The 22,274-nt window shown below is 43.5% G+C and overlaps 2 protein-coding genes across 7 annotated transcripts in view; one reads left to right on the top strand and one right to left on the bottom strand.

Moving 5' to 3' along the window:
* The first annotated feature begins 5,873 nt into the window (after positions 1-5,873).
* PSMD6 (proteasome 26S subunit, non-ATPase 6) lies at positions 5,874-12,208 on the top strand. The gene is made up of 8 exons (XM_067303432.1): positions 5,874-6,094; positions 6,408-6,613; positions 7,156-7,301; positions 8,340-8,559; positions 8,671-8,779; positions 10,011-10,179; positions 11,680-11,757; positions 11,901-12,208. Exons 1-8 carry the CDS (start codon positions 5,950-5,952, stop codon positions 11,995-11,997), a joined length of 1,170 nt encoding a protein of 389 aa, XP_067159533.1. The 5' UTR covers positions 5,874-5,949; the 3' UTR covers positions 11,998-12,208.
* A 3,914-nt stretch (positions 12,209-16,122) lies between these two features.
* Positions 16,123-22,274, bottom strand: part of ATXN7 (ataxin 7) — a 97,388-nt gene continuing 91,236 nt past the window's right edge. For 5 of the 6 annotated variants that reach the window (XM_067303426.1, XM_067303424.1, XM_067303425.1 and 2 more), the window contains one exon: positions 17,956-22,091. In XM_067303426.1, coding sequence (XP_067159527.1) covers positions 22,074-22,091 — 18 coding nt within the window. In that variant the 3' untranslated portion in view covers positions 17,956-22,073. Of the gene's footprint in view, positions 16,314-17,955; positions 22,092-22,274 lie in introns of those variants that run through there. The other variant, XM_067303428.1, reaches the window with a different exon arrangement.

The raw sequence follows: 22,274 nt of genomic DNA, 5'->3' as shown, positions 1-22,274 counted from the left end.
TTCTCACGGCCATTACGTACTAATAGCTTTTCAGATCGCTAATTAATGATACTGTTTAGCTGAGCCTTCCCAGGATAATAAACACCTCTAAAATGGCTGTTTGCTAGAACATGCTGATTAATGGACTTTAATGCTGTAAGAGCCTTAATTTGGGGATTACGTGAAGCGTTGTCCTTCAAAGCATCCTGACACACTAACAGGGAAGGATTGGCTGATATGAAAATATCCAGATAAATAAATGAAACACACCAATTAAAGTGAAACAGATACCTGGATGATGAAATAAAATTAGCGGGAAGGAGAAGGAGAAGGTGACGAGACAGCTGCAGAAAGGTCTTGAGAGAGACTTTGAGTGCAGAGACCACGGGCGTCGTCTATCTGTCCCTGGACTTACCAGCGCCCTGGGCTTGCCCAACGCCGGCCGCCGGAGCGGCGCTGGTGGAGGACTTGGCCCTGTGCCTCTCATTCCTCACTAATACAGATGGCAATTTTTGTGCACCACACTTCCAGAGACTATAGCCATATATATGTCAAGGGTAATTACTTACGAAACAAGATGATAAACTTCTAGGTGCTTATTTGGAAGAAATCGATGCCTAACGCCCTATAGGTTTATGCAGAGTCATATATTAATTAGACAGTGCAGATCTAGGGCTGATCTTAGTATTGCAGTCAACGTGTAGGGTAGTGAAGGATGAGCAATGAAGTCAAACGTGACTCCTGTACCACCTGTTCCAGAATTAAGTTAAAACAGCCTTGAAACAAGTGCATTGGCCTTCAACTGCCCAAGCATCACAGCATGGCTTCCAACAAGGTAAGGAAGCACGGCTGGTATTGCTGAGATGAACCACGTGTTGAGCAAGCAAGGGGGGACACCTCAGCCTCAGCGTTCGTGGGGATGTTCAGCGCTCGCAGCTCCCGCCTAACGCTGCGTTGGCTCCTTTCTGCCTCTTACTAGCTGAAGACAGCGAGGGAGGCACTGAAACGTGCAACGAGCCTGAACACATTGCTACCAACACGACTTTGACCCAACTCCCCTGGCACGCAGAAGCCCTGGGTGATCTGCCCCACAGGACAAAGCTTTTTGGCCCTGTCCGGGACACCACGGGGTACCACTAGTGCAGCCTGCCAGAGCCGTTCGCCGTCGCAGGAGCAGAGGGAGCAGTCCCGTGCGCGGGGCGGTGGGATTTCTGCTGCTCACAGAGACCTCGGGGGCCCCGAGCACGGACCTGACCTGCTGGCGGCGGGTGCTCAGGGTGCCAGGATGGTCCCTGTCTCCAAAGGCCAGGACGCCCAGGTAACACCACCAGACCTCCTTGGTGAGCAGAGCATCTCCACGACCCACTGCTGGCAAGTGCCATGGACCAGGAGGTCTCAGGACCACACAGGTCCGTATTAGCGCCCTGCCCCTTTCTTACTCCTCCCTTGGAGAACCACCGGTCACCACCGCCGAGCACGGTGCTCCAGGGCCAGCACAAATTAAACGCCAGGGATAATTACTTAATCCTCGCCTCCGCTTCCCGCAGGCGAAACGGGAGGGGGGCTGCAGCCGCCGCAAGCAGCAGACGGCTGGGCCGTTCCGCTCCGCACGCCGGGGAGAAGAAAAACAAGAAACCCAGCGGAGCCAGCAGCTAGGAGCGAGAAGACGAGCGGAGTTATTCCTCCGAAACACTGTCACCTGGCGGCTGCTGGCGGGCGGCGGGCGCACGCCGCAGCGCTGCCGGAACGGCTCGCTCCGGGCCGCAAGCCGGCCCCTTGGCGTTGGGCCTTCCTCTGCCCGGGCGGACGGAGCGTCCCGCTCCCGCGCCCGCCGCAGACGGACGGCAGGGACGGCAGGGACGGCAGGGACGCCCGGCGTCATCCCCCCACGGCCACGGGAGCCGCGATGCCCGTGTCGTTCCCCTGCAAGCGCTGAAGTCGCTGCCGTCCGTCACCGGCCTCGTATCGGCACTTCCGCGTCTTGCTGGGAAGGAAGCCGCCATCCGGGGTCCGTTTTGTGGAAAGGAGAGACCACGTTTATTCACTGGGATCCTTTTAAATGCGGTAAGGCCGCACGAGAACCGCATTCGCCGCACGAGCCCTTACTTCTTCATATAAAAGACTTGAGATGCAAATATTCTGATTTCTCTCACATTTAGCAGCGAGCATCACGTGCATGGAGCTGGGCTCCCTTACTCCCATTCATTGCTTAAATATACACAAATATGCAAAGCGTGGGCAAATATTTACAGACAAGAAATGCTGTTTTTATTTATTAACTAGTGTTTCACACAGTTACAAAACAAAACACAACACTGTAGTAATAACGAAGCCCAGGAAAATTAGGAATCGACTTCCTTACTCTCTTTTCGCTCCTAACAACTTACTTTGGGGCCAACTAAAAAGTGGCAAGTGCAGAAACGGTAGAACGAAATTCTCTTTTACACGGCACATAACGAAACTGTGGCACCTACTGCCACAGTGTCGTGTGGACGCCAAAAATTCAGCACCGCTAACAGGGAGCGGATACTTGTACGGACAGAGCTGGAATAGGTAGGAATGACGTGAATGCTGGAAGAGAGGCAGACCTCAAGCTGTGGCTGCAAACCGATCTTTATTAGGGATTAGCAAGAGAGCTAATGTGGCAGCCGCGTTATCTGCTTACTGCGGAGTTGCGCATAGTTTCCACCTTCCACCAAATGCTGGAGAGATGCAATAACCGGCGACGGGATCCGATTCGATACAGCAATTTTTGCGACCTAATCCCAGCTCCGCCGCTCACACAAGGAACGCTCACTCGTGTGTGCCTGAGCATACGAAACATCAGCCTTACTTATCAGGAAAAAACCCAACTGTCCTTTTTCTTCCTAAACAAGGCATGCTGAGAATAAACAGCATACCACAGCACCAGAGCAGATTACCCAAGAAATATATCTGGGGACGCGATTCAAAAGGAAAATATGCAAGAGGCCTAAAAGAGTCTGTCGCAGAAAATGTAATTAATAGGTTTCTGAGCAAACACAAAGGCCAACAGACAAATAATATAAACACTGCTGCAAAAGATCTACGCGCAGTGCTGCGCAGAGCATCAAAGCCCTCCCTTATCACACGACCAAAAAAAAGGGGTTGCAACTCCAAAAAGAGACAGAAGACAAAAAAAAGTCTGCTCTTAGAGAGCCAAAGGACCTGCCCAGCTTAACACGCAGATTCGCCTTTGTGTTATTCTAAAACACGGCACAACTGCAAGCCAGTGATTTAAATGAAAAATGAAAAAATCAGAAGCGCATAACAAATATTAGCACTTATCAGAGATGCAGCAGACAGCAGTTCCTTCCGGCAAACTTATAAATAATTCATGCCCGATATAAGGGAACCAATCTCAGGACAACACCGTGAGGGAACAGCGGAGGAAGCAGTTTCTCCCACGACCTAGAAGAAAAATCCGACTCCCAAATACAGGAGTGGAAGAGTGCCGCGTTTAAGACCTGATTCCAGCAAAAGACACCACTTAAGCATACTAAGCATCCAGAGGACGTGGCAAAGGGAGCCTGGAGCTGCGCGGTGGCGGGTGCCAGGACATCCCTGGCCAAGCCCAGGCACACGAAATCCCAGATAAAAAACATGCAAAATACGTTTTTATCTTACTACGCTCAAAGACAAACATCCAAAAGAAAACAAAGGCTGATGGTTGGTTTTTTTGACATGGAAAAAAAAAAAAAAAGCTTTGGTTTGGGATAGCATGCTGGACTGACTCTTAACATCTCTGCAGACATGGCATGCTATTGCCATGTCCCTGTGCCCCGTCTGTAAAATTCAGCCTGAAAACAAACAATTTGCAATTTGTTTCCACTACCTCATGTTAAAAGCAAAGCACCAAACATCCGAAAACTTGGTAAAAGAACTTTAGCAAAGCAAACTGAAGCCGGCAACAGGGTGGACTGCTCGGATCGCTACTACGCGACACGGGAAGCCAGCGAGCGCCCGGACCGGCTGCGGCAATGCAGGGCCGGCAGCCAGCGGAGCCGTGCCACGGTCCCTTCCTCCTTACAGCTGATATATCGCCATACCCCACTGCTATATTGGAGCATTTAAACTATTTGCACTTTTTTTTGCACCAGGAGAGAGAAGCGATTGCGGCGAGGGAACCTGTTCCCGAGAAATTAGGTGGCTTCCCCTTTTCTGCCTTTCTGCTCTCCTCCTCTGGCTCCACCGCGGCCGCGCTCTCACCCAGCGCAGCGGCTCCGAAGCCACCCGGCCCCTCTGCGACGACGGCCCAAAAACCGAACGGCGACAGCGCGGCTCCGTCCCGCCGCTGCCCCGAGCGCGCCCCTGCCTAGCGCATCGCCCCACGTTATCGGAGCAGTCTGGCGGCCCGCGCAGGAACGGCGAGCGCCCGTGCACGCTCCTGGGAGAAAAGCAGCAGCACCACGCTGCACCCAGGACTTCAACAGCGATGGACTAAGCATGCTATATAAATGCAAAATATTGGAGCTAGTGGAAATTTTTTTGCATTTCAAATGGCTAACGGGGGAAGAGATGGTTTGTGACTCCGGGCATATGCAAATATCTACAGGCAAAGTTTGCTTAAGGTGGCACATGCGTTTCTGAGCGGCGGAAGCGGTGGGTTTTAGGAGATGCTGCTGAGTGTCAATGGGATAAATCCATGCTTTTCATAGCCTGGGCAAATGTACAGCGTCTGGGGGGTCCGGCCACATGTGTCTGTGGTTTGTGAGGCCTCTCCGGCACAGGTACATAGATGTTTGCGAGGACCCTACGTGCCTTGAGAGCTGCGTCTGTGCCTGCATCTATCCTGGGAAATCCCCTTCTTTCCAGTGGGCCGCGGGGAGTTTTGAGAGCGGGTTTCTCTCTCTTGGTCTGTGTTTCCCCCTCCAGGGATTGCTGTGACTGGGCAGCATCTGCCAGCTGCCTCCGATGTATCAGAGCAGAGCCCTTATACCCTATGGGTGCACAGCCCCTATGGCCTGCACTGTGGGCACTATACCAGCCACGTGCACAGCCCCTGTAGCTTGTATGCACATGCATCCCCTACAGCCTGTGCATGCGCAGCACCTACAGCTTGCACTGGGTGCATGCAGCCCCTATAGCCCGCATCGTGGGCATAACATCTATATCCTGTGCATGCACAGCCCCTGTAGCCTGTGTGCACGTGTACCTATAGCTTGTGCATGCACGGCTCCTACAGCTTGCACTGTGCACATGCAGCCCCTATGGCCTGCACTGTGTGTCTGCAGCCCCTATATCCTGTGTGCACAACCCCTACAGCCTGCACTGCACGCATGCAGCCCCTATAGTCTGCAGCTTTCACATGCACAGCCCCGACACCCCGTGCATGCACAGACCTGCACCCCGCACATGAACACCCTGCACTTGGTGCACGCGCACCCTGCACCTGCACACCCCACACCTCGTGCGTGCACATCCCGCACTCGGTGCATGTGCAACCCGCACCTGCACACCCCACACCTCGTGCGTGCACACCCTGCACACACACCCTGCACCTGCACACCCCACACCTCGTGCGTGCACATCCCGCACTCGGTGCACGTGCAACCCGCACCTGCACACCCCACACTTCGTGTGTGCACACCCTGCACTCCGTGCACACACACCCCGCGAGCGCACGGCCCCGCACCCCACGCGTGTACAGCCCACGCTCCGCGCGTGCACAGCCCGCACCCTGCGCGTGCACGCCCCGCACCCCATGCACGCGCACCCCATGCCCCGCGCGCGCCCGCCCCGCTCGGCGCGCACAGCGACCCCTCCCCGCGGCAGTGACGTCACCCCGCCCCGCCCCCGGCGCTGCGCGGCGCGGCGCTGCGCGGCCGCCGGCCCGGCAGGGGGCGCGGCGGCGGCGGGGCGCGGCGGAAGCGCGCGGCCGTTTCCGCCGGTGGCGGCTGAGTCACTGGGGCCGCGCCGGGAGCCGCCGCCGCCGCCGCGCCGGGAGCCGCGATGCCGCTGGAGAACCTGGAGGAGGAGGGGCTGCCCAAGAACCCCGACCTCCGCATCGCCCAGCTCCGCTTCCTCCTCAGCCTGCGGCCCCGCGCCCCCGACCCCGCCGCCCGCGACGAGCTCATGGCGGCCGTGCGCCTCCACAGTGAGCGCCGCGCCAGGCCGCGCCGGGGCTCGGGGGGGGCGGCGGGGCCGGGGCCCTCCCGGGGCTCGGGGGGGGGGGGCGGAGGGGTCTGACCCGGGCCTGCCCGGCTCGGGGGGAGCGGAGGGGCCGGGGCCCTCCCGGGGCTCGGGGGTGGCGGCGGGGCCGACCCGGGGCTCGGGGGTGGCGGCGGGGCCCGCCCGGGGCTCGGGGGTGGCAGCGGGGCCGGGCCGTAGGCAGGGGGAAGCCGGCGGTGGGGGCCGGCTGGGCCCTGGAGCCCCGGCGAGGCGCCGCAGCTTTCCCACCTCTCTTGCAGACATGGCCCCGTACTACGAGGCGCTGTGCAAGTCCCTCGAGTGGCAGGTGGACGCGGATCTGCTGAGCAAGATGAAGAAGGCCAACGAGGAGGAGTTGAAGCGCCTCGACAACGAGCTAGAAGATGCCGAGAAGATCCTGGGGGAGAGCGAGATCCGAGACGCAATGATGGCCAAGGCCGAGTACCTCTGCAGGATTGGGGACAAGGTTGGTCCACGGCGCGGATGCTGGGGACTCGTACTGAAAGCGTTGCACTGTAATCCTCCTTGGCGGCAGCTCGCAGTGCCTGCGCGTTGTCGCGAGGAAACTGGGTGACTTGCAGTAAGTTTTCTCTACCACACAACTCAGGCAGGTCTGGGAGACAGGAGGAGAGTGTTCTCATAAGAAACAGGCAGGCTGTAAGAAAACATTGTTTTTGCAGACAAAGGAAAAAGTTATTTGCTGGTTTTAAATGTTACTTTTCACTTACCTGTGTCTTTAAACTTTCTAGACTAATTACATAACACTCTTTCATCTCAAATTACAGTGCATATTTTCACAGTCCTTAGAGTTATAAGCTATCTGAGGAACTGCTTTCTTAAGATTTAAACCCTGAGTCTTTAAGACTGTCAGTTTTTCTGCAGAACTTTAACACTGCTTATTAAAGCCATGACTATCAGTGGAAGACAGTGAGTATGCTTATGATAGACAATTTGCAAATATTCTAGTTGCTTTTAACATTCTTACAGTAGAAAATCTTGTCTTGTTAGGAGGGAGCTCTGACTGCGTTTCGTAAGACCTACGACAAAACTGTGGCGCTGGGACACCGTCTGGATATTGTGTTCTATCTTCTAAGGATTGGCTTGTTTTATATGGATAATGACCTCATCACACGGAACATTGAAAAGGCAAAAAGGTACGGTTTGGGTTGTTTGAGTGCACTAAAACACTTGGAGACAAATCGTAACATGAGGAATTGAAGATAAATACCTTACTATCAAGAAATGACTAAGAGTGGTTGTGAGACAGAATCAAAGAACAAATGGGTGGGTGTTTCACCTTGTGTACTAGATAGTTTCCTATTCCCGCATCTTATATGAAGAGGAGAAGAAAAGAAAGAATATTTTGTGTCAGCTATTTTCTAGCAGCTGAGTTGATTTGAATTTGTAGCCTGCCTTCCCACTTTTCTGCTCTGTAGCTGTTAGAAGACAAATAACTTCGGGTGTAATTATATTGTATAATAAAGGAATACCAGGTGAATCCAGCTGATGCCAGTGCCATGCAGTTGGCTTGATGAAGTGCCAGTTTTTCCTCTGAAGCAAGATCCTTGTGTCAGTACAGTATGGTTGGGGGCAGGTATCCTTCCCTCTTTTCCGCTGATGGCCTGAGCGTCTCTGTGCTCTCAACATTTTGAACTTCATGGTTACTGCAGCAAGCTGCGGTTTGCAGTCTCTTGGCAGGTGCCATGAGAGACCAAGGCAGATGTGTTCCTGGGGCACTGATTTGCTGTATATTGCCTTCTCAACAGGTCTTGCTTATAGCTGCAGCAGCATTGTGTTAGTATGATTCTTGAAAGCTGTTTCAGTGGTAATTTTAAAATTTTTACTATGCTGCTAGTTAGACAACTCTGATTTTAGTAGCAAAGGCAGCAGAAATATGTTTCCATGGCTGAGGTTGACAGTAATATTTAGATGCACATCTCAAAGCCTGTCAGTGCAACTTTAGAGGCTATAAACTGTTTTTCTTTGAAACTTGCATTCTGCAAATGCTGCTGGCCCCTCTTGTCCAAAGGAAGCCCCTTTCTTTCCCCGACAGGTGTATGGAGCCTGGACTGTTTCAACAAGCTGTAACATAAAACTAAGCATTCTTTCCTTAATCATATGGCAGTAGTTTATCTACTGTACTTGTTTCATATAACAATATAAGTAAATATTTCTCTTTGTTCTATTTTAAGTCTAATAGAAGAAGGAGGAGACTGGGACAGGAGAAATCGTCTAAAGGTGTACCAAGGTCTTTACTGTGTAGCTATTCGAGATTTCAAACAAGCAGCGGAGCTCTTTCTTGATACAGTTTCAACGTTCACATCCTATGAACTTATGGATTACAAAACATTTGTAACATACACTGTCTATGTCAGCATGATTGCATTAGACAGGCCTGACCTTAGGGAGAAGGTAAGGAATGCAGATGAGAACACTGGTTCAAACAGACCCAGTCTTTCTTTAACCTGTTTATGTTCTGGCTGAAAGTAATAGTATTTAAACATGTTGTTTGATTGCTTTCAGGTTATTAAAGGAGCAGAGATTCTGGAAGTTTTGCATAGCTTGCCAGCTGTACGACAGTATCTCTTTTCTCTTTATGAATGCCGTTACGCAGCCTTTTTCCAGTCATTAGGTAAGGCTGTCATCTTTCTTACGATACCTTATTTAAGGTGCTATAGCTATTTGTTTCACATCATGCACAAGTTTTGTGGAGCAGCTACATCCTAGAACTAGAGCTACTTATTGAAAATTATAGATGGTGGGGTTTTATTGTTTTGAGGGTTTTTTTTAATGGCAGCAGTGATTAAAAATTTGCTGCTGTTTGAATTCATATGCTCTTTCAAAAAAAATTGGTCACATGTAGTGAGTCTTATGAGAGGTCACATCTGATTAGGTGGAAAAGAGTTCTTGAAATAGCTGTGGAGCACAGTCTTACCTGATGAATCAGGTCAAATGAGAAAGCTCTGAAAGGTTTTATCTTTGAAATAGGTTGTAAGCCTAAGAGTCTAAGAGCCCTAAATTATGTAGTTCCAATTCTAAAATCTCAACCTGTTTAAAAAAAAAAAAATACACTGAAAGAAGTTTTCATAGTTGTTAGTCACCATGGCCCTTCTGGTTCAGTTTCTATGTAAAATGGCAAAGTGAAGGAAAAGCTTTTCAGAAAAGTTTCCTCATTCTTGCCAGTTCTCAGACTGCTGGTTTTCCTGCTGTGAGATTTAGCATAGCAGAAAATAAGATGTTTAGAAACAGCAAACAGAATCCTTCATTTTGTGGAAGACTAGGCCTGACGAGATTAAAGGCTAAGAGCAAATATTTTCCTATTGCTGGTTTTGGCATGAGCTGAGAACTAAAAGTGTCAGGAGGAAAAGTCACTTCTTCAGTGCCTAGTAATCTTTATAACTAATTTCAGAGCCACTACCAGAAAGTTGATCTTACTCCCTTACCCAGCTTGGGGTAAAAATGTTTCTTCAGATAGATATATACCAAGTACCGTTTGTGTCTCAGCACTGCATTATTCCTATAGGACAACAGATTCCAGCACTAACTAGTGGGGCGGTCCTGCTACAGTGTAGGAGAGGTACTAGCTCACATCCTGAAAGAAGTATTCCGTGCTGAAAACGAGGGTAATTGGCTTAGCCACAATATTGTTTGCATGTTATTGCTGCTTCTGGTTATAGAACTAATAACAAATTATACTAACTTATTTCCGTACAGCGTAGAATGCCTTTCATACCCTAAAGTATGCAAGAATACAAATAATGTTCACACTGATTACTTGTTTACTGGTGTTACATATTCTATTTACATAACTGATATTTTACACTTCTTGCAGATATTACAGATTGAATTTCTTTTCTTTTCAGCTATTGTAGAGCAAGAGATGAAAAAAGATTGGCTGTTTGCACCTCACTATCGATACTACGTACGGGAAATGAGAATTCATGCATATAGCCAGCTCCTAGAGTCTTACCGGTCATTGACATTAGGATACATGGCAGAAGCGTTTGGAGTCAGTGTAGAATTTATAGATCAGTAAGTTATTATTTGGCTTTTTAAGTTTATAAAATCTTATTTTACATGTTTTAACTATTTAGTAAAATCTCATTGCAAATAAAAATCTCCGTTTGACTCTAACATGCCAAGTTATGTTTGTATGAAAGAGCTTGGCTAATTTTTTTTAAATGAATCTCATGTTTCAGTAGAGAAAATAATTTGACTAATGATGATTGTTCCAGTATTTCTTTCACTCTCTGAGAACTATATGAGAAATTAGGCTTTTAATAATAACTTTATTTTTTATACTGGTATTTCTATTGCCCTTCATAAGCTATGAAAATTAAGATTTTAGAGGATAATTGTTAATTTGCAATGATGCCCAAACTTAAAATGTGTCATCACAAAATCTTATGTACCCTACACGTTCTAACTGATCTCCTCATTTAGTTTTGCTTGCTTTCTGGTAGAGGACAGATGGACAGGCTCTAATGCTTTTGACTTTAATCAATCAGGTGTACATAGCAGTCTCAATTTGCAATTCTCTTTCTAGTGTAAAAGCAATGGATTTAGATCCTAATAAGAACTAATGATGTGAAGGGCGAATTTGACTTTTACACCTTGACTATGTATATGGAACTCTGCCTTTTAATGCCTTCACAAGAATCATTTTTCTTTCATAGAGAAGTTTTAGATTTTCTGCCATAGAGATATGAATACTGCTGGAAATATTCAGAATGAATAGATGTTTGAAGAGGAACTAAGAAACATTTTATCTCTGTTAATTGAATGGTATTAAGTCATACCAGTTCTAGTTGTTGGTGTTGGTTACAACAGCTTGCTAGTTGTTGTAACTTGGCTTACTGTAGATCACATGAACATTTTCTTTCATTATGGGGAATGTGCTTGCTATTAAAAGTGTGTTTTTCTATCCAATTTTACAGATTTTAATTAGGACTAGTGTATTCGCTAGTCTGATCAAAAAGGAAAATACAGTAAATCACAGATCCTAATTAATAACATTATGATTAAAGAATTACCTTTATCATGAAATAAAGCTGTGGGCCTCCAGTTGATTAAGCAAAAAAACAAAAAACAAAAAAAAAACCCAACCAGCATATTTAGAGCTACTAGAAAATAAGGGACTATTAATAGATTTTAATGAATTGAGTGGCATGAAGGTTTTTACATCAGGATAAATTCTGAATATGCATGTTCTATGACTGCTGCCTTTGAATTTGAACAGTAGTTGATGCTGAACTGATTCTTACTTTCACTCAAGAGGAAGAGTTTGGCCTGAGAGGAAAATACTGACTTAAAAGTTTTATGCCCAGATTGCTAGAGTGATTATGCTGGTTTTTAACATCAGTACATTCAAGCTTTATTAAGATGAGAGTGTCCTTATGAAAATACATAGGCTGTTGCTTCAGAAATATGGTGTGATGAAAATGATGTCTTGTGGTAATATGTTCTGTGCTGCTAGGCCTATGATTCCTTGATGAAACATCATTACTTAACCAACTTCTTTTCTTTAATTAGGGAACTTTCAAGATTTATTGCAGCTGGGCGATTGCACTGCAAAATAGACAAAGTAAATGAGATTGTAGAAACTAACAGGTATGCAATCAATTCCTATAAATTGTTTTTGACGGTCCACTTACTTACATTTCTGTAATAAGTGCCATCAAAATGTACAGAATTCAAGTGGCTTGATGTAAAAACATACTCTCACTTCTAAATTTTTTTTCCATAAATTCTAGGCCTGATAGCAAGAACTGGCAGTACCAAGAAACCATCAAGAAAGGAGATCTGCTGCTAAACAGAGTTCAGAAACTTTCCAGAGTAATTAATATGTAATTTTTTTAATGGAAGGGAAGGGAATGCAAAATTTAGATGTTTAAAAGAACTTTGGAAGTAACCTATAAATATATTGTATAACTTGGTATACTCTAGGTAAGAAAATTACTCATGAGAAAAGTAGTGTTTTTATAGTCCACTTCATTATGTAAAACAATGTTCCATTTTGGTGTATGGATCTCAGTTCATTTATTAAATGTATGATACAGTTGATGATCTTTTGTAGTATATTTTGTTCCTTTGCTTGACTGTGTATACAATGTTCAGCATTTAATAACAAAGCAGGACCAAGATCTATGAGCAAAAAGAACTAATGGCAATCCGAGGGTTGCATTTCTAAGACTAGTAAGTTTGAATCAGAGGTGAAAACAGTCAAATAGTAGAAACTATAGTAAAAGTAGCAAAAAATGTTAGTTGGGATTGAGCATTGTCCAAACAAAATGAACTCTTGTTATGAAAGGATTCAAGTTTAAGGGAGAAGGGATAGGGATGCAAATGATCGTGGTGGAGCAGTAGTACTAGTGGAGTAGGAGTAGTAGTATGCAAATTGTACGGACTATACCTTTGGGAACATGGTCAACTAAAGTAGCCTGTCCTTTAAAATGGTATTTTTGCTAGCTGTTGAAGAGAAAGTCAATGCACTAGCAAAGCATTACATTTGAAAATTACTTCCTCTGTTAGAGCTGCAGATGTCAAAATGATGGTAGCTACAGTGGGAAGATACTATTGCAGTTTGACACAACTGATCAAATACTGCAGAGGGTTACAATTTCTTTCTTCACAGCTGCCAAGGAATAAATGTTTCAAGGAGGCTGCTGCCATTCTGATGACACATGGTTTCTGTCCTTAGCAGAGCCTAAGGCAGCAGCTGTTTACCCTGCTTTCTTGGCTTGGCTTGAGAGCTTTTTCAAAGGAAAAAGTCTGTGACTTAGTTCTGTTAGCTGTTTGATGCCAATGCACTTAGCAACAGAATCCAGTTACTGTCTGTATTCATTGTAACTTTAATGCTTGCAGTAACCCAAACAGGTAGATACCCAAAGAAGTATCCTGACGTTTGGCTAAAGTGCAAGTGATAGGACTGCATGGGGTTTCACATTCCTGCTCCGCTTACTCTGAGATCCCAGAGGAACTCCCATCTCTGAATCACTGCCACCTGTCGCAGGTTAGACTCCCCAGAAACTATGTTGAGTGTCCATTAATATTCTCTGCTGAACTGTTCTGAAACCCAAAATAGAACCTATGGGGTTTTTTTGGTTTCCTTTTACTACTTGCTAGAGGCTAGATTTTGTTCCAAGTAGTAGCTATTTAGCTAATGTTTAAAGATACAAATTTCAGACTTACTTAGAAGAAAATTCTGAGCTTCAATTTGTTTAGAGTAGCGTGAGTGATAAAGGAGAACCCCAGCTTGTTTACCGTGTGATCAGCTAACCGCTCCGTATTTTGTCTGTTTACACACGTATCACTTCCTGTGAAGTTTTAATTAACTTAAGCCAATATTCAGAGCCGCAGTAATCTCTTGTGGTTTTTCTAGAGTGCTTCCATATCAGATGAAGTACAGCAAGCTGGAAAGACTTTAAATCTGGCTACCTGTTGGTAACATTATTTCCACTTTCAATTCATTCGCATGTTAAACGTATCAACAGACCATACTACAAATGGCGTAAGTCATAGGCCTCACTGAATTGAGGGACTTTGTTTCTGGTGCACCGATGATTTTTCCTTTCTAACATATGTGTAGTTTAACCAGCCTTAAATAACTAAATCAAAACTTCATGAAATAAATCTCAGACTTCCACTGAGCTTGTGTATTGTTATATGTATTTTTAAATGTAAAATGAAGAGGATAGATGTTCTCTTACCCAAGAGAATTAGACTAATATAGACTTTATTCACTCAGGGGAAATCTTCCTGCTGTTTTAGTGTACATAAGTGCAACAGAAAAAGAATGGAAGCATTGTTGTCTATTTTGTGAGGAACAGAAAAGTATTATTAAAGATCCTTAATGTGCTGTAAGATAGATGCTTGCAGAGCTTTCACTTTTTTTTTTTGTTTAATTCTAACCAACAATATCATTCTGTTGGAGCCAGTGTTTTAGAATCTTGTGTTACTCTGCTCAGGTAAGTGAAAAAACAATGTTCAAAACAGAAGTGCCCATCCTACTAGAGCAAGCAAAGTTAATTTTCAGTGTACTTCTAGTAAATTAATTCTAGTAAGGATCTTTGTTAAGGCAATCAATCAGCTTTATCTAGTAAAACACTATTTGTACAGGAGAATTATTAAAGACTCTCTGTAAGATCCTGACCTACCTTGCTCATTTTCTGATCCCAGCCTCTTTCTGCAGAGGAGGATCCAGGAGGAACCTGCAGGGCTTCTTGACTAAGCTTGTCGGGCCAAGAGCTGGCAGAAGAGAGTCATGACAATTTTACCTTAATAATATTGGGGCTTTCAGTGACAACTCAGCCTCTCAGCCGTGCCAAATGGTGGTGGAACAAAATTCTGTCCAGTTGTATGGAAAGGCAACACCTCCTGAAGTCCACAGCTGGATGCACAAAAGGTAGTGAGAGTGACATCTCACACTGCTCTCCTGAAAGAGGAAAACACAATCATCTGGTACATAGTCCTTCTTCAAACAGTAGGAAGGCTGAGGGGGTCCAGGTCAGTCAGGCCTTTAACTGATTAAATGAGAGCCCTGATCAATGACCTGAGATGTTCTCTATTTTATCAGTCCTAATTGCCTACTTCAGTATACATTTCAAACAAAAGTGATAGGGTTTGTGCTTCCTTTAAACCCCCAAGTAACTTCCAGTTAGCTTTTACTGTTCCATAATCATATTAGTATTTTCATTTGGCTTATTTCATCTCATGATTTCTGTTTATTATAATTCTGATTGAGTGGCACTCTAGACATCATACCCTTTCATGCCTCAGGCTTGACACCTTTTTCCATGGATTTAGTCCACATGCCAAAGCTGTACATTCTCTCCTGCAATTCAATCCTGATGCAGTTCCTTAAACTAATGCCATTCTCCGATCCCACTTTGGATCTTCATACTAGCAGCAAGGTAGCCTGAATCAAAGGCAGATTTGAAGGTGCAGCCTCCGAGAGGTGCTTGCCACCTGATCTGCAATACATTTCACTGTCATTAGCCTGTGGGGACACAGGAAGGAAGGAAAGGAGATATGGGGTGTTGCAGGGTTTGTCATTAAAGTTCTTCCACAAAGTGGTTGAAATCTAGTCTGTGTGCAAACATTCTTTGGCTCACCTGTCTCTTCTTTCGCTGAAGATTGGGCTCCAAAGTTTAAGATCATCTGTGAATATAATTAACAAACATGCACAGCTTACCTGCTTCATGCAGATGACCAAGTAATTCTCTGGATAGTTTTCTATCTATCTTCCCTCTTATTGCTGGACTCCTTTTGGTCTCTGCTGTAGTCTTGCTAACAACGGACAAGTCACTCATTGCTGAAAAGATTACCTACTGTGGCCAGGAAGGGATGCAGCTGAACAGTGCTCAGCTGCAACAGTGAGGCCAAAAAACATTTCCAAAATTGAGAATAACTAAACCAAGCAGCAGCTTAAGTTTAAGTCCTTGATGATGCTTAACAAAGTTTCTGTATGGATCTGGCTACAGATGTGACCTACAGCCATTTCTCGCAGCCTGGACAAGCCCTTTTGACTGCATTTCTCAGGCTGGTTTTTATCTTCTGCAAAAAGGTTTGAATCTAGGTTAATTTGAACAACTTTTCAGAAAAGTTTTTGAGACTTCCCTGAAGTTTGGTGCGCCAGAAAAACAAAACCAAAACAAGCATATGCTGTTTTTCTGCAACAAAGAGCCCATGCTGCTTATTAGGAACAAATCCAATAGCTAACGTAGAACTGAGCCAAAGCACTAAGAATAGTATTCAGTCAAATTAAGAGTCCCATGTCGGATCATACAAGCCACGTGTGTTTGATTATTTGTTGCAGCAGAACGTGATAATAAAGAATGAACCAATGGAAATTTGCATTTAAATAAAGCCAATTGCAAGCTCTTGTATTGGTTGCTTCAGTAGTCGGCATAGACAGCGACAGGCCACAGAATGGCTCAGCTTACACAGGCAATGGCTGGCGGGGCAGTTCACTGCTGGCCTCGCTCTGTGTGCCGCGAAGGCACAGAGCCAGTTTTGCACTCTACCTCCGGAGCTGCACATGCAGCAGGTGCAGGCCCAGAATCCAGGTCTGATGTCTTCTGAAGGCAGCCTTTGAGCCCAGAACATCTCCACCACGGAGAACGATGACATCTTCAGGCTGGAAGGACACATCACCGTCTTCCATTCTAAATGCAGAGGACAGCTACATAAAAAGGTGCCTAAAAGATGCGCGCACGCACACACACACACAGAACCTTTGACATTTGGATTTGCATTTTGCCTGCATTACCTGTTGGGCTCACATGTCTACATCACTGAATAACTATTCCTGACTATAAACTGGTATTTTCCTACGAGACAATCAGTGGCAGAAGAAAAGGTACTTTTTACCCACCTGAGGAGAGTCAGTATTCACTGGATTCTACCCCAACACCTGGTCAGAAAGTGTTTTCCAGGACAAACCCACCAAACTTACCGAGCTGCTGGGAGAAACAATAATCCACAAAGGATGCTCTGCTCTCTCCCTCAGGTCAGCGTAGCCTGGGAGGGGGCAACGCACAGGGGGTGCCCGTTGCCAGTGCCTAATGCAACGAAGGAGAGCAAGGGAAGAGGAAGGATGCTCTGAACATGCAGAGCTTTGAGGTACCTCAAAGAGCTCAGAGCTATACAGAATAAAAGCAACCTTTTTCTTTACATGCCAATTTTAGGAGGATACATAATCCTATTTTAGATGCAGCTAAACACAGAGTTGATCCTTCAGTTTTGAATAGGATGCAGGTAGCTCAGAGTTGCAAACTTGCCTGAATTTGTTGATGACCAAAGAGCACTAGCTCAGCAGCATGAGCTCACGTCTCCTACACACCTCGTGGTGCAGTCACCTGTAGAGGCCAACAACACTGCTTCAGTGCCAATGGCACATAGGACAGAGCAGAAATTAGAATTTGCTACTAGAAAAGAAAAATGTTTGCAGGAAGGTGAAAAAAATCTTTAGCCAACACACAAAAGTTAACATAAGTGTAGAAATATTAGAAGTACTCATAGAAAAAGACAAAGCAGAACCTGCTTGCTGCCTGCCATCATTTGTATCTTGTAGTATTGATTCCAAATGCTACTTTCTACAGAAAAGTTGGTTCCCTCTGCGTTACAAGAGTGAAAAACTGGAATCATTGCCCTTCGATATAACTACAAAGTCTTACGCCACTAACAGGAGCTTTACCAGTTTTACAAATTGCTCCTCAGAAGTCACTCACCCCATGTGATTGTCCTGAGTCACACGGAGAGAAAAGCCTTTAACCTGTTGAATTCACATACTGTATTTTTACACAGTGAAAACATGGAAGATTTTTTGGGGGGGGGGGGGGGGGAGTAAACATCATCATGCAACATACTGCGTTTGGCATTGTAAAAGTCGCTTTCCATCATCCCATTTAAAAAACAATAAAGCACGAACCTTAAGTAACAAGTCTTTCTTTGCATGGGAAAAACACTGCAGAGTTGTTACAGGCACCTCTCAAAACCAGATATCAAAAAAACCCAACCGTGTAATACACGAAGACCAGATTCTACCAGACTTACTCCTGTAGTATCTATCTCATGCAGTGCTGAGGTAAAATGAATTTGACCACATCCAATTCTCTGAAATTAGTTCACATAGGCACCAATACAGATAATGTTTTCCTTTAATGGTGAATGATTTTATAATGAAGCAGAAACATATAATGTATTCCATGCAACCAACCTCATTTATTGAAAAGTCCTAATTTTATTGCCTTGTTTAGTAACATGTTTGTTCAACAAACTAATCTTTTTCATGAAGCAAAGCACAACTTTTTCTTATAAATAGTATAAATTATTTTATTTACAGAAACTTGTTACAAAACAAATAGACTATATATTTATTTTTCTTTTAAATATCCAAAGTAATTTTTCTATCCCATGACATTTGTTCATGTACTATACAGCAGCCAACACAGAGTTCAGCTGATCAGATGCTCTTGATTATGTATACAAATTATCAAACTATTCACACATTTTACACAGGAGATTGCTTTTAGAACCAGGCTCAATACCGAGCAAGATGCTTTCAAGGCCTACATTCACATTGACATTATGTAGTGCTCATTTTAAAATTATCTTTAAAACGTAAAATATCTTGCACAAAATGTAAAAATGATTATTTTCTGCTGAACAGTGAAACAATAAGAATCTTTTCAAGCCCAATTCCCTCCTCCAGGACAGAATGAGAGAAAGATGAGAGAGAGATTCCTTGGCAAGAGAACTCTTACAGGAAGACAACTGCCTTAGAAATGTCATTTGGAAATCACATCTTTATTTTTTTAATGGTTTTAAGAGGTACTTACTTTTTTTGTTTTGTTTTGTTTTTCCTGGAATACGAGATATTTTGAACATTTTCTAAATCATTTCATTTATGAATGAATAACCCCCCTTCCCCCCCCCCAAACGAGGCAGTTAAATAAACTGCTGGTTGAAACCATATTTTAAACCCTTGGCATTATTTTAAGATGCATTATTAATGGGATTGTTTCAACACAAGGTATTCTAATTAAAACATTTTACAAAATTACCAGCATCATTCATTTTCTTTTGTCAACCCACCTCATTAAAATTTCAGTGTGTATATATATATACATATATATACACATACATATATATATATATATATATATATATATATATATATGGAAAAAGCAAGCTCCAAAATTTCAACTGAACATTCAAGTCTTTTAAGGAGAAGCTGTCTAAACAGTCCAAGCTTAAAACTAGTTATATCAGGCACTTTCAGTTTTCCGTTAGTTTTAAACCACATGAGACCCACACAAATGCGCACGCACACACACGCACACAAACACGAGAAGAAAAAAAAGAGAGAGAGAGAAGCAGTGTGTCACTTAACTAAATGTAGTCTTCTGGGAATCAGGCAACTGATAAGCAATGCCGTTTAGACCATTCGGCCTCGAATCCTGCAGTCGGATTCCCATGCAGAGTGCTGCGCAAATCCGATGGCAGGATGCGGGCAAGAGTTTGTACGTATCCACTCCCAAGACGTTAAAAGGGACACAACTTTCACAAAACGGAGGCATCCCTTAAGTTGCAAAGTAGGCATGTTACTATTGGCTTGGCAGTGAACCACTTCAAATTATAAAAAGGTATTTGCTTTTTTAATTAATTAATAAATAAATACTAGATGATCTCAATTGTACCAAAACTGGATATAAGAAAAAAAGACCTGTGCAAAAATACATATTTAAATATGTACAATCAATTAACAAAATATGTCTTCTGAAATAGGGATACTTCAATATTTATAATAGAACAAGAAATTCCAAAATAAAGATACAAAAGTATGTCTTTTTCTTGTATAATTCTTTGTTCATCATTGCAGCAATTTTTTAGGTTAAGAAAACTGCAGGAGTCATAACGAGAAGTTGGAAAGACTATAAAAACTGTATCTCTTAAATTAATACCAAAATCTGTCTAGAAACAACCCAGCCACTGCAAATTCAATTTTGCAAGGAAAATTAATTTTAAGCTTCCTTAATTATTTACAGTAAGAACTATGTGACAATAAAAGCTTCAGGAACAATGTTCTGCTTATAACTAAGATCTAAAACATAATATTTAAGCAGGTCTATGCTCAAGGGCAGACAGAATTTACGATGTTCTAGTTTTTTACTCCCAATGGCTTAAAACTACACGACGCGGGTATGTTCAGAAACTGGCTCTGCAGGAGCGCAGTGATTGAAGATTGCCTTTTTTCAGATGTCTGCATGCTCTTGAATGAGCATGAATTTGCCATTATGCTTTCAGATCAACAGAACCTTAAAAAATAAAAATAAAAAGGAGTTTGATCACAAACTCACTAGCGTTCATTCTTATCAATTTTTGTTGCCTTTACATTTATATCTATCAAGAGTCAAATTGCACTTGTGACTGAAGCTATCTGGAAGTGAAATTTTTGCCCCAGTGACTTCATCAGAACATGGATTTCACTCCAAATGTGCAGGATTTAATACATTTTGATTTCTCTTTGTGGAATGAGCATGTTACTTTGGTTCCTTTTAAGCTAAACCAATCATAGTTTTAACGACGCTTTCAATAGGGTATCTTATTAAACATGAGTCTTTTTGTTCCTGAAAAGTTTTTCTTTTTTTAAACATTTGCATAATAAATGTCTAAAGTACGTTGCTTTCTAAATGCGGTCTTTTGTATCAGTTCAAAGCTAAAGTGTCTGCATAGAGGCTCGCCGTCGTTTTGCTGCGTAACGATGATTTTGTAGCAAGTTCAGGTTAAACTGAAAGCATTATTACTAGGTAAACAACTAAGCAACTGCTACTCGTAGTGGCTTTGGATTCCCTGATGTACTCTTTGCCACCATAAACGGGGAGAAGGCTGGGCTGCGTGAGCAATTTGTCAGGCTCAGATTGTCTGTTCTCAGCAATAGCTGGCGCCCCTTTAAGGCAGAGAAGCATTTTCGTGGTGAGCAATTCGTTTCCCTTTGCTTTGCTTTGCCCCCTAATAAAAGTCGAGTCAGTTTTGAGACTTTACCTGATGTTTAAAAACTTAACCAAAACATCCAGATGAATTAAATTATAGCAACAATAAGCCCTTTAGCGGAATTCATCTTTGAGGTGTTTTGAAGCAAGACAAAATATTTCATAAAAATTGACTGGACTATATAAAACTGTGTAAAGCCCCTTTTATTCATAAAACCTCGGCAGGCGTGAGAAGGTGACTGTAATGCATACATCTGCGCTTTACGGTGAACTCGGCTCTTAAAACTGGCGTCTATTCCAGAATTTTGAAAAAATCTTACTGAGAGTGGTCGAAAGCATAACACATTAATGATTTAGTTATACAAACGAGGCATAAAATAATTGATTTTTTATTTAATTTCTTTTTTAGAAAATATTTAAATACTTTAAATACTCAGTTTTAAAAGGGCTATTTTTACAGGCTGGAAGGCAAATCCAGCCTAATTTAACCAATACAGTTATAATTCTTTTTAAATAACAAAGGCTTGTGGTATACAGTATAGGTCAAGAAATATGTTCTTTGGGCATATAGTTTTAGAGGTTATTTGCCTTTGTCTGTTTGATATTTTTGGAAAAATTTTAAAACAAAATTAACTAACTTTTACTTTCTTCTGCAATCAAATCTTATTCAAAATAATAGAAAATAATTTCTGTATCATGCAAATACAACATTATTTTTATACTTGTTTTCTGAGCAATGGCCTCAAACAAGTCTTTTTGTTTTTTGTGTATTTTTTTTTTTTTTAAGTTTTTTGAAACTCCTGATAGCTTCTTATCCCAAATTACTTGCAAAAGGCTGGGCGAAACACAGACTATTTTTTTTTTAATTGTGCTATTTTTATATTCCATTAAAGGAACATTGCTATAAAAACACTAAAGCCATATTCCCTTCTTGAGGGCTTCTTTCCATTGTGCCTCACACATCTCCCCCCGCGTTGCGGGCTCCTCTCTATTGACAGTGTCTGTCTGGTAGCTATCACCTACAAAAGACACCATCAGTATAAAAATAAGTCCACAGTAACGTTGTTTCCCCCCCCCCCCCAAAAAAAACATTCTTTTGCCCAGCCAATCTATGTCAAATAGTGGCAAGATGATGTACTCCTGTAAGTAAAATCTCACAGATTTGTAGCAAACAGTCCAGACCACCGTTAACACTGATAAGAGCAATTATGTGGCTGAACTTCATCCAGTGTCCATTTCTAGTATATTCACTGCTACAGACATGGCTTCAGGGAAATTCCTTGTTTGAGCGACAGTCCAGTAGATTTCCACACCTGAGGACCATGGGAAGCTGGGATAACTCAAGGCATCTTGGAGTCCAGAATTCCAGATGGAGGTTTTGCTTGTAGTGAAAACTGTCCAGTTCTTTTCTCACCATGGTATGTTCAGCTATCAGGGACGTGCCTTTGGCTTTCGACCAAAGAGACAAAGCAGAAAGGTGAGTGAGCAAGGCTATCAGAATGGACTCCCTTAAGAGGCGTTTTCAGGGCCACGAGAGCATGTTTTGGGGAGCAGCAGAAGGCGCAATGTGTCACCGGTAACATGCAGTTGGCTTGCCTGTATTCCCAGCTCTCAAGCTAGCGCTCTTTAAAG

This window comes from Apteryx mantelli, chromosome 12 (genome assembly GCF_036417845.1).
Source record: "Apteryx mantelli isolate bAptMan1 chromosome 12, bAptMan1.hap1, whole genome shotgun sequence".
NCBI classification, from domain to species: Eukaryota; Metazoa; Chordata; class Aves; order Apterygiformes; family Apterygidae; genus Apteryx; species Apteryx mantelli.
Note: the sequence above shows the minus strand (reverse complement) of the source record. Positions and strands in the feature narration are given on the sequence as shown.